The 11,925-nt window shown below is 55.0% G+C and overlaps 1 protein-coding gene across 8 annotated transcripts; it reads right to left on the bottom strand.

The window, feature by feature from the left end:
• Positions 1–613: 613 nt before the first annotated feature.
• Positions 614–11,823, bottom strand: LOC133079653 (tumor necrosis factor ligand superfamily member 12). Of its 8 annotated transcripts, none has more exons than XM_061175247.1 (11): positions 11,571–11,823; positions 11,363–11,413; positions 10,711–10,783; positions 9,988–10,041; positions 9,868–9,903; positions 2,439–2,668; positions 2,019–2,097; positions 1,818–1,865; positions 1,556–1,674; positions 1,214–1,352; positions 614–951 (listed from the first exon to the last, which is right to left on the bottom strand). In XM_061175247.1, exons 1-11 carry the CDS (start codon positions 11,727–11,729, stop codon positions 842–844), a joined length of 1,098 nt encoding a protein of 365 aa, XP_061031230.1. In that variant the 5' UTR covers positions 11,730–11,823; the 3' UTR covers positions 614–841. The 8 variants fall into 8 exon arrangements, with proteins under 8 accessions (XP_061031230.1, XP_061031224.1, XP_061031226.1 ...); XM_061175241.1 differs by having other exon boundaries at positions 11,363–11,410; positions 11,571–11,809; XM_061175243.1 differs by having other exon boundaries at positions 2,439–2,536; positions 11,571–11,809.
• Between the last annotated feature and the right edge of the window lie 102 nt (positions 11,824–11,925).

An 11,925-nucleotide genomic window follows, 5' to 3' on the forward strand; every position in this document is an offset into this window, starting at 1 on the left:
ACAGCAGCAGGGGAATTGGATCCGAGGTTCCATTTATTCTCTTTTATTTTTTAACTTTAGGCAGGGCTTGCGCAGAAAGGAGAGATCAGAGGAGTGAGACAGGATCAGGACTAGGGCGTACGATTTATCCGAGGCTCCCCGGCTCCCCTCCCAGTCCAGAGAGGCTTAGAGTGGCCTGCCGCGCCAGGGCAGTGGAGAGCGTGAAAGGCAAAAGTTGGCACCCGAAGAGTAATGATGTGGCTGCAAGGGGACCGTCGTCGTTGGGCACCTTCTGCAGACGGGCGCATAATAATTACACCTCTGGAGACAGTGATGGAAACTGGGCCCCAATAGATGGAGAGAGGAGAGTGAAGATGAGGCTTCTTGTGGAGTGGAGAGGCAGAGGATACCTGGAGAGGTGTGGTGTAAAGAACCAGGAGTTTTCCTGAGTGGCGGAAGGATTCGTGGTCATCTGCCAACAGGCAGGATCATTGTCTCAGATTGCCGCTAGATGGTGGTGCTGTTCTGGAAGCATTCCAGTGGGACCCAGAGCAAGTCTAGACAATGCCGGGCATTTCCCACCCCCGCCCAATTCCCTCAAGAATTTGGGGCTGGATGGAGACTAAGAGCAAGATATTCTACTACCTCTTTAATATCCATGAATTCGAAGTCCTGGGGGTGGGGTGGGGGGGGAGAAGGGAGGAAGGGAGAGTCACGAGCTGTCAAACCTGGGATTCCAGTCAAACCCAGAAGAGGCCTCTGTTCCTGACTGTTCCCTGTCCTTTGTCTGGTCAGCTCTGGGCTGTCTCCAAAATGAACCCACCCTGGTCTTCCAAGCTCAGAACCACCTTTTACAACACAATCACAGTTTCACAAGCCCCAGGAAGGTTCCATGTGGAGAGAGGCTAAGTTTCGCCCTTGCCCGGGGGATTATGACACTCAGGGTATCCCCCTGGTGTAAATGGAAGACACCTGAGAAAAGGGAGAAAAGAGATGCTCAGTGAAGCACGGCCATAAAGATACTGTGATGTTTCACCCTCCCTTCTCCAGCTCAACCTTTTTTCTGCCTCCTGTAAGGACCAAGGTATTCTGTCCTTCACTCCTCAGCTCTGCCTCTACACCCACGCTTCTTCCATCCCCCTGCTGTAGCTCCCGCACCAGTGCCCCCAGGTCAGAGATCCCCTGCTCTCCTCGCATCCACCCTCCACTGCTCACCCGCCTCTCAGGCTCTCACCTGCGCTGTAACAGCTATTGTAGGCCCAGTCGGGGTTGGAGGGCATGCTTCGTATACATCGGAATAGAGTCTCCTGCCTTCCCTGGCCCTCCCGGGATACCACCTGACCCATGGTGAAAGTCACATCATGAAACAAGACCTGGCAGGGAGGGGAGGAGATGAAGAAAACGGGATAGTGTGGCTCAGGTCTGGGCGGCCTCAGGAGCCCTGACAAGGGAGCCGAGGAATGAAGAAGGGTCCTCTAAGTTGCGTATGCATAGGGGTTGGGAACCCTCAGTGCTGGGGCATAAGGCTTTGGGAGAACAGGCCCTCAGGTGAGGCTCCGGGGGTGTTTGGGGTTACCTGGCTGTACAGCAGATAAACTCCAGCATCCCAGACTCGAATGACATATCCTTGGGCCTCCAGGCCTCTCCCACGCCAGAGAGCTGGTTGCCACATCACCTCTGTCACATCAGAGTCCTCTGGAGGCAAGGAGTGTGGCAGTCAGGATTTCTGTGCACACTCAGACACTTTCTCCTCTAAGGTTCTCTTGGGCCCAGGTGCCAGCCCCACAGTTCCTAGATTTTGCCTCTGCTCAAAAGCCATTATTGAAAATAGTGCTCACCCTTGGAGGTGATGTTAACGGGAACGAGATGAAGGACTGAGCGCTTCTCTGGGGAGAGAAGGAGGAAATCTCAGCAGCGCCCACCTACCCCCGTTGCTCTGTTGTCAGCCCTCCACCCTCACCCCTGGCTCAGGGTCTCAGTCTCCAAATCCCCGTGCTGCTTGATCACCTCCCACCCCTGCTGCACCCTGGGGGCCTCACTCTTCTGTTTTTTGGTGAGCACTGCTCTCCTCCTCCGGGATCTCTCCCCATTCTCCCGGGCTTCCACGCCATCAGAGCTCTGCTCATGGAAAGAGGGTCAGGGTTAGGCTAAGATGCAAGGGTCCCAGAAAGCCTTTCCCCCAGGCCTCCCCCGCCCCAGGAATGCCTCACATCTCTCCTGCACCTTTCCCCAGCAACCTGAGTCTTGGTGCTGGCTGTCCTCCAGGATCTGTTAGGTACGAGAAGCATTAATCTTTAACCATTTCCTTTCCTGGAATGGTTGCTCCCTTGACCTCCAAACCTGGGACCCTCTCTTGCACCCATTGAAAACTTTGCAGAGCAGGCGGCTGGAACCAAGAGGCCTGGAGACCACCCTGCCACCCATCCTTCTCTCCCAGACACCCTTCTCCCCTCACTCACCTGCTCCCGGAGGCTCAGCCACAGATACCCTTCCCCCTTCTCGGAGGGCCCTCTGGTCCTCTGCAGCCGGGTCACCTCTCTCCTTAAGGTCTGCAGCTCTGTTTGTTGGGTCAGCAGAACCATGGCACAAGCCACAGCCCCCAGAGCCGCCCCCCAACTCAACCAGAGGGCAACTGAGAGTGCCGGCTCTCGGACTGGGCCCCCCATGTCTCCCGGGGGCCCTTTGGGGGCTAGTAAAGAAGGAGATAAGGCCGGCATGAGCTGGGGACCCTGCCAACAGCTGTAGCCTCAGGAGTGGGGTAGCAAGGAGGTGACGGGGAGGGTCGGGGTGCAGGCAGTGGTGCAGAAGGGAAGAAGGGCGTTACGCAAGGGAGAAATAAAAAGGAACTTGAGAATAAAAAGGAGGGAGGCAGAAAGCAAGCTCGGGGCACTGTTGGTGCTCCTGGCACCCCGCTGCGGGGCCAGTGTTGTCCTGAGACCCCTCACCCTCCTCCAGCCTCAGGAGAATTTGTTGTCAGTCTCTCTAAGAAGGACAGGGCTGCCAGTGACACCCGGGAGGAGCGGCCAGAGCGCAGGAACCCCAGGGCGGCCCCAGAAGTGGGGGAGGGAAGGTTGGCTGGCTATGGGGCATGGTGCCAGGAGCCGGGATGGAGGGACGAGCTGGGCAGCATTGAGGGTCAAGGGGTGAGAGTGGAAGACCCTCTGGCCCGGGCACAGGCGAGATCTCTGGGGCAGTTTGCTGAGAGAGACCAAAGGTGGGAAAGAAGGGGAGGGCGTCAGTGGGGAGGAGAACCAGGGTCGCGGAAGCAAGAAACTGGCTGAGTTCTGGGGTTAAGGCCAGGCCGGGTGTGTTGGAATAAGGCCTGCACTACTCCCTGTGCTGAACTTGGCAGGCAGGACTTCCTGTTTCCCGAGAAAAGCTCTTACATAAGGCTCTGGACAAAGAGAGAAAGAGACAGCCCAAGCACCCTGCCACTGTAGGATTCCTCCCTGGCCCCAAGGACGCAGGTGTCCGTGTTCCTGGGCCCCGGCGTCCCGCTTCCTGACCCTGAGCCCCCATGCTGGGCCTGCTCCCACCCCGCGTCCCAGCCAGGGCTTGTGCCAGCACCTGCTGAAGTTTCCGAGGCTGCCAGGAGGAAGGGCTCCTGCTCCTCCCAGCCCAGGGATTCCCCGCAGGAGGAAGCCCGCCTCCTATAGGTAAATGAGGCTGCTTCTGCTGGACCTTGGGCAGAGGATTGATTTTTTTTCCTGGCAGTTTGCCTTTCGGCTCTCTGCTCATGCTTGGGGGTTAGAGGCATGTAGGTCCCCACTCCCAAGCCTGGACGTCGCCCTGGAATTCCGGGCGTCCTGCCCCCCACTCCCCAATTCCCAGACCCCCTTCGCATGGCCCTCAGCTACCCCGAGGATGTCCCCTAAGGCCCAATAAAGAGAGCGACCATGACTTATTCTTTTTAATATCCACTTATCAACATTTTGTCACAACAATAATAAAAATAATATCTGTTTTAAAAATCCACAGGGAATTATCAGGGGAGGAATTATCATGTCTTGGTCTCTTACCCCTCACATTCGGGAACTCCTGGCCTAGTCCCAGTCTCTCTGGCATCCAGCCCCTCTTAGTGCCTGAAGAGGGGTATTCAGGACCCATCGTCACCCAGAGTACAGTAAACACAGTGTCCTGGGGGGCTGCGGCCAGGGTGGGGAGTCAGGAGATAAATGGGGGTTTGGGAGCTAGTGAGGTGGAGAGCTGGAGGTGCGGGGAGCTGTCAGAGATGAGGGGACTATTTCTGTGGCATGGACATCTCTTGAGCGTGCCCTGGCAGCCTGCAGAGGGAGAGGCAGGTCTGGGGGAGGAGCCGCTCAGGGTGGGCAGAGGGGACTGGGGTGCTCAGAGAGCTGCCGTGGGGAGCCAGCGGCCTTGGCAAACCACCGGGAGACCAGGGCCGCCTCAGTGAACTTGGAAGAGTCCAAAGTAGGTGAGGAAGGGGGCAGCCTTGAGATGGGCCCAGGGGAGGGTGCGGATCCGCAGGGAGGACCCTGGCCGCAGGGGCAACAGCCCGGACACCTGGCAGAGACGGAGCTGGGGCCCGAGGGAACTGGCCGCTGTGGCCGAGAACTCCTCCAGGCAGCGCAGGGCCAGCGTGTCATCCACCAGCAGGTCCAGCTTCAGGTAGACAGCCTTCCCCTCATCAAAGTGCACCTGGGGGGCGGGGGAGGGGGTGGGGGAGGGGGGGCGGAGTCCAGGCCTCTGCTTGCCCTGGGCTCCTCTCCAGCCCAGACCCCAAGCTCCTACTCCCCACCTTTAACTTGCCCCCACCCCTTAAGCCCAGCCCTTCTCCCTCAGTTCCTGCTCTACCCGTGGAGCCAGGTGGGGCTTACCTGACAGTACAGGTAGTACAGCCCAGCCCGGGTGACCATAAATTGCCCGCTCTGGCGGTCATAGCGCAGTGGGTTGGAGCTGTTGATTTTGGCCTCTTCCCAGCCACTCACCGTCCCGTCCACACCTGAATGTGGATGTTCAGAGACAGGGGGAAATCCCTTTATAGAACTTTCTCACACTCCCCAGCCACTGAGTTTATAAACCTTTGGGCCTACCTTACCCAGAAGATATCTAGAGGGCCCAGGGCAAGGGAGGCGCCAGGGCCTAGGGAGCTGGGAGTGTAATAGGAAGTTCGGTGAAGAAACCCCACATATATGACCAGAACATACAGGGCAAGTTGTCACCAGCCACTTCTGGGGAGAAGAGGAGGACTGAAGAAGTATGGGGGCTTTTATAGTTTGTGTCTGTATTGTCTGTTCTTCTACTTAGAGAATGTATCGATGCATTACTTGAATCATACGTTACTTGGATTATTAAAATTAAAAATAAGAGAAAAGGAAAATATGAAAAAAAAGCTAAAAAGAGGGGAAAAAAGAAAAAAAAATTAAAAATAATAAAATGGTACCCAAATGTCCATCCACTGATGAATGGATAAGGAAAATTGTGTTAAGTCCATACAATGAGGTATGATTCAGCCATAAAAAGAAATGCAATAATGGGACTTCCCTGGCGGTCCAGTGGTTAAGACTCTGCACTTCCACTTCAGGGGTTGCGGGTTCGATCCTTGGCTGGGGAACTAAGATCCCACAAGCCACGCACTGGGGCCAAGGGGAAAAAAAAAAAAAAAAAAAGAAATGGAATACTAATACACACTACAATATAGAGGAGCCTTGACAACATCATGCTAAGTGAAAGAAGCCAGTCACAAAGGATCACAAATTATACGATTTCTATGAAATGTCCAAGTAAGCAAATATATAGAGACAGAAAGTAGATTAGTGGTTGCTTAGGGCTGGGGGGATCACGGAAATATGGGGTGGTGGGTAAAGGGTACAGGGTTTCTTTTTGAGGTAATGAAAACTCTCTAAAATTACCGTAGTGATGATCTCACAACTCTGTGAATATACTAAAAACTTAATTGTACACTTTAAACAGGTGAATTATATAGAATGTGAATTATATCTCAATAAAGCCATTACCCAAAAAAAAAAAAATCTAGAGTGAGGGTAATTGCAAATTGTAAAGAAGATAAATAATCAAATGACAGAGCAGGGTCTCAAGTGGCTTCCCAGGTCCTCTATGGGCTGCCCCTGTTTACCTCTCGCATCTAATCTCACACATTCCTCCAAGTCACAAGACTCTAGCCACTCCAGACCACTTTCTGTTCCCGCTGCGCACCAAGCTCATTGTTTCCACAGGGCTTTTACTGCTCTTCCCTCCCCGCAGGATTCCTCCCCTGCCTGGCCCCTTCTGTCAGACTGGTCCCTCTGAGAGACCTCCCCAGTCCTCCCAGCCTGAAATAGCTTGTCTCCGATAATCTCTCCTCCACTCACCCCGTTTCTCTCACAGCAGTCACCAAGGAGGGAAATCATTTTATTTCCTTCTGTGATAGTTTGGGGTCTGACTCCCCCAGGGGGCAGAGGTATTGGTCTTGTTACTGCACCCCAGCCCCTGGAGCTGGGCCTGCCCTGAGTGGGCACCAAGCACACGCTGGTGGGAAGATAGAGGGAAGGAGGCGGCCATGGCAACAGCTCTCTCTTGTTTGGGTCCATGGGCCACTCTCCAGGGCTTCACTGCTTCATCTCAGTAGCCTGGCCAGCTTCCTTCCCCAGCAGCCCCACCCTCTGCCTGCCCCTGTGCACTGTTCTTGTTGCTTTCTCAAGGAGAACATGACGCTCGCTGGGCATTTTCATCCCCACCTAGGGGTTCCCTTGGCCTTTATTTTGCAGACTCCAACCTGAGTCTCCAGCCCTGCCCTTGCCTGCCCCTCCTGACACTGCTACCTGCCTGCCATCAGAATAGCCCCTGGCACCTCAAACTCACCTAGATCAAAACTGAGCCTGGTGCTGCCCCATCCCAAACTTGCTTGACTGTCTGCATTCCACATTGGGTTCCTGGTTCTACCTCTTACCAGGCAGCCAAGCCACTCTCTCCTTTACCAGTTTCATTCACTGATCACCAGTTTCTAGCAATTCTGCCACCTAAATAGCTCTGTCTCCCTCCCTGGTCTGGCCCCTGCCACTTCCCACTGGGACTCTTCCCAGCCTGCTTCCTTTTTGGACTCCCTGTTTCCAGTCTTGCCTGGTCCAGTTTACTCGCTACGCGACACAGAGCCACAGAGTGACGTTTCTAAAATGCAGATGCGAGCCTGCCTCTCTTGTTTTGACCTCAGGATAACTTCCAGATTCCATTTGTGACCTGGCTCCATATTCTTCTCTGGCCTCACCCCATGTTGCTCTTCTAGTTCTGTCTCCTCAGCCACATCGAGCTGCTCCGGTCCCCCAGCCTCATCATACTCTTGGCAGACTCGGGGCTTTTGCACAAGTGGCCCCTGCCCCCCTGTCCATCTCACACTCACACTTCAAGGCCCACACCTTCTTGGGGAAGGAGTCCCTTACTCCATTGTAAACTTGTCTTCCTCTGTGCCGCCATACACCTCTGGCTACTTTCTTTATTGTTCTTGTTGTATCACACTGTAATTTACAAATTTATATGTTTGTCTCTTCTCCTGGACAGCAATTCCTTGTAAATAGGTCTGGGTATTATTCACTGTGGGCACCTAGCCGGGTCCTTACAAACAGTGGGATCTCAGGGCGTGTGTGTTGAGTCAATGAATGAATGAATGTCTGGGTAACCGCTGAAATAAATGGTCCATACAGAAGGGAGGAAGGTCGGCCTGGAGCAGGAAGAGTAGGGGGCGAGAAGGAGAGAGGGCATTCCTGGCTAGGGAACCAGTTTGAGCTGGTTGTGGCTAAGGGCATGGTGTGTCTGGGACCGTGGTGTCACTCAGTTTCACAGTCACAACTCATTCCTTACTGCATGGCAGTACTGCATGGCAACTACGCTTGCTTTAGCACCATCTCTCCTGCCCCTGTCTCCCTCGTTCTCCAGAGGACCTAGAAGTCATCAGGTAAGGGCTCCCCCACGTCCTGCCACTGAAACCACAAACCAACTTGTTCTCATGGTTGCCATTGAGCCTCTTATGGTGATGGGATGATGTGTCCCTCTCTTCCTTCTGGAACCCACCCCCTCCCACCTTCTTGATGTTGCCCTGCAGGTTCCCCCACCCATGCACCAGCAGTTGCCTCTCATACAATGTCTGGAACACAAGCACACACTAGCTGGGTTCAAATCCTGGCTCCACCTCTTAGTATCATCATGACAAGTTACATCACCTCTATCTGTAAAATGGAGATGATCGGATTATCTTCCTTTCAGGACTGTTTCGAGGATTAGATGAGATTAAACACTGAATAAGTATTAGCTAAGACTCATGCAGTATTGTTTATCACTAAAAGGACCGAACTTTTCCTTGATTCATATCCTCCTCTCCCTCCTGGCCCATTTCTCTGCTCCTGTCACAGAGAAACTTCTGGAAAGGGTTGTCACTGTCTCCGATTCCTAGTTCCCATTTTCTCTTAACGTAATCCGTGCTGGCTTCCATCCTAACCACACCACTGACACCGCCCTTGTCAAGGTCACCAGTTGACTTTTAATGTTACCAAACCCAGGGGCCATTTGTCTGCTCTCATCTCACGTGACTGGTCATCTGCATTCAACACAGACAGCCACATGCTCCTTCTTAAAACTGTGTCCCCTCCGAGACTCCAGGACACCACCCTCCCTGGGTTTCTTCCCCTCTCTCTGGCTGCTTCTCAGTCTCTGCTGGGTTCTCCTCCTCTGCTCCATTTGTAAAGGTCCAAGAGCCTCAGGGCTTCGCTTGTGGAGCCCGTCTTTCCCCTGGGTGTCTCATCCAGACCTATAGCTTTAAATGCCCCCATCTGGTGATGACTCCTGACTCTACACATCCTGCCCAGGATGTGTACTCTACCGTGTGCAGCCATCTATTTGTGAAACTCACTTGTTTATTATTATGTATCCACTTAGTTATTATTAGATCTCAAATTCAATTATTAATTTACACACCTCGCAACCTATTTCCTCCCTGGTTAACCCCCGTTTTAATAAATGGCACCATTATTCTCAAAGATGCCCAAGTTAAAAATCTAGAAGTCATTTCTGATTCCCCCCTCTCCCTTATCCTTCTCATCCCCACAGCAAACCCTATCTTCAAGCCACACTCTGAATCCGTCTACTTCTCTCCATCTCTGCTGCCAGACCCCTAGACTAAGCCACTCTCATGTCTTGCCTCCTGACCTGTCACGTGGAAGAGCATTCCAGGTGAGAGAATAGGATGTGCAAAGTCCAGACGAGGCACGCTGATGGGGAGGGGGTGTCAGCCCAACAAGTGTGGAGAAGGCATAAGGGTGTGCCAGGAAAAGAGGTTGAGACCAGACCGGGGAGAGGCTGCAATCCAAGCAGAAAAGCAACAGAATAATGGAAGGCGGGCTTCAGGGGGGCTTAGCTTGGCAACACAGGTGGGACAGAGTAGGGGCGGGGAAAGTCTAGAATGGGGAAGGGACTGGAGAATGAGTTTGCGGTTCCGAGGTCATGGCGCTGAGGTGGGGAGTAGGGTAGGGATGGAAAAGAAGAGCAGAGAGACTGGAAACATTTGGAGAAAAATGATCAGAGCAAGAAGACTCTTGGAATATGGAGGGGAAAGAAGAGGAAAAAAAAAATCAAAGATGCTTCTTGGAGACAAGCGAGGGCTAAAGAAGAAGCTGGGCTGGTAGTTTGGTGGGGGGAATCTGCCTGTGCTCTGGGAGGGGAAGGGGCCTCCCCCAGGGTCCTATGTCTGAGTCACGGAGAAAGTTCAGGTTCGGGAGCCGAGAGAAGCGAGCCCTAAGCACTTTCCTGAACTGGCTTCTGGGGTTCTGAGGCTGAAGGCGGGGATGAGGGTGGGAAGTCAAGGTTTTGGGGGGGGCCTTGTCTAGAAGGCCAGTGCTGTGGGGGTCAGGGAAGAGCTCAGAGGTGGGGATGGGGTCTCACCCGCCTGCGCTCCGTCCTGTCCCAGTCGTGGGTGAACTGTAAGACACAGGGAAGGGTTGGTGAGCTCTGCCCTGCCCCTCTGCCACCCCTTCTCCCTGGGCATGGCTCACGGTCACCCACCTTCATAGTGGGCTGCAATCGCTCTGCGCGCCCGTGGTTTCCGGCCTTTAGGTGCTGAGAATCAAAGAAAGACAGATGGGCAAAGCAGTCCCCACGTCTAGAGGGGCCAGGAGCTGCTCTCTCAGCTCCATCCCCCTCAAAACCCTGGCATCCTTATTCTCCTCCAGACTCCTGGCCTCAGAACCTCAGGCCTTATCTTCCTCCATAGGTAGAGCCGCTGATAATTTATCATCCAAACTGGGATGCTTCTGAGAGCAATAGGGGTGTTATTAATCATCGCACTGAGCTAACAGGTGTAAGCCAGGACAGCCCCCTGCAAACCTGGATATGTGGTCACACGGTCACCCCAGTCATAAGTCTCTTTGCTTCTTGGGGTTCAGGCCTCTGACTCCCCCACCTCATCTTCATCAGGACCCCAGGGGTTCTCCTAATTCCTGGCCATCCCGCCTTCATATCTGGGGTAGGGTCTGAAGTGAGAAGCAGGTCTATGCCATGGAATGAGCTTCAGAGGGAGGGTCAGAATTCTAGGTTCGAGTTTCCATGACTCTGAACCCCCCCTTTACTCTCAGTGCCTCAGTTTCTCTATCCGTAAATGAGGATAATGGGTTTTGCTCTGCCTGCTTCACGGGGCTGTTATGAGGAACAAAAGCAATAATGAGTCCAGAAGCCACCACAGACCAGCCGCTATTATTATTCCTGAGGTTGGGATAAAGGGCTGCTCACCACTCCTGCGAGGCCGAACCAGTTTCAGGAAAGGCAGGGTATCCTGGCGCTCCTCTGTCTGGGGATTCAGGTCCTAGGGACATTAAGGGCAGGGCTAAACCAGGATCTTGCCAGGGACTCCCAGAGACATAAACTGAGACCGACAGGGGGCCCGTCACGAGAGGCCCCAGCCAGCAAGAGCCACAGAAGTCTTAGGGAGAGACCAAGCCCCTCAGCCAAGAGTGGCCAGGGCCATGAGGAGGCAAGTTCCAGGGTCAGGCTGCAGCCCTCGCCCCCGTTCCCACAACCAGCCACATCCCCCTATCCTGCTCTGCCCAACCAGCCATTGGTACATTGCACACACGCCCACACCCAGTCAGCATGCACAGTGGGTACACGCACCGCACACACAGCCAGCATCCCTCTCCCACGCAGACACCCACACACTCCCACTTCCACCACGGCCACTAAACACTTCGTACTCGGCTGACACAAGCGCGGTACAAACCCCTCACACACAGTTGTCACCCTCTCTCTCACGTACCCATGCCCCACAGCACGGCTGGTGCACACCCCCGCACACGGCTGGCACAACCGGGGCACACCCTGCATCCTCAGCGGGCACACACTTCCCATGCCCGGCAGCCGGAGGCCAGCACCCACCCCCACTCACCAGCGGGTCGGGGTCCTCCTCTGCCACCAGGTCCCCCTGGGAAGGCTCCTGCTGGGAAGGAGGCAGCGTCACCCTGTCCTTCTCCACCTGACATCTCACCCTCCACCCATCTTCCTGGCCCCCTGCCCTCGACCCACCCGGCCCCATCAGCTACTCGGTAGAGTCCGCTCCTGATCTGCCCAGGGAGGGGTGTGCAGGCGGGCCTCACCTGGGCAGACAGCGATGCCCGGCTCCCCAGGCTGACCACGGCCAGCAGGAGGCCAAGGCAGGCCAGCGCCAGGCCCAGGCCCAGCACGAGCGGGGCCAGCAGGGCGGTGCCCGGCTCCCCCCGGCGCCCCCTCCGCCTCTGGCTCCGACGGGCGGCCATGGGGGCGGGGGGCTGTGCCTGCCTCACCGCCCCCCCATCCCGGGACCCGAGGGATCGGGGGAGGGGGAGCCGGCGGGCGGATCGGGCTGGAGAGAGGGAGGGGCCAGGGAAACGGGGCGGGAGGGGGGGGATGAGAACAGGAAGCCGGACACTGTGTGTGAGATTAAACTCCGAGCCCGGCCGAGAGCAGTGCACG

The sequence above is a fragment of the Eubalaena glacialis genome, chromosome 19 (genome assembly GCF_028564815.1).
Source record: "Eubalaena glacialis isolate mEubGla1 chromosome 19, mEubGla1.1.hap2.+ XY, whole genome shotgun sequence".
NCBI classification, from domain to species: domain Eukaryota; kingdom Metazoa; phylum Chordata; class Mammalia; order Artiodactyla; family Balaenidae; genus Eubalaena; species Eubalaena glacialis.

What these genes read in the sequence shown, in the direction of transcription:
- LOC133079653 (XM_061175247.1), bottom strand. Translation starts at nt 11,729, where the DNA reads ATGGCCGCCCGTCGGAGCCAGAGGCGGAGGGGGCGCCGGGGGGAGCCG. An exon ending in GGGCATCGCTGTCTGCCCAG is followed by an intron (nt 11,414 to 11,570) that starts GTGAGGCCCGCC and finishes CCTCCTTCCCAG; the next exon opens with CAGGAGCCTTCCCAGGGGGA. An exon ending in ACAGGACGGAGCGCAGGCGG is followed by an intron (nt 2,669 to 9,867) that starts GTGAGACCCCAT and finishes CTTCTTTACTAG; the next exon opens with CCCCCAAAGGGCCCCCGGGA.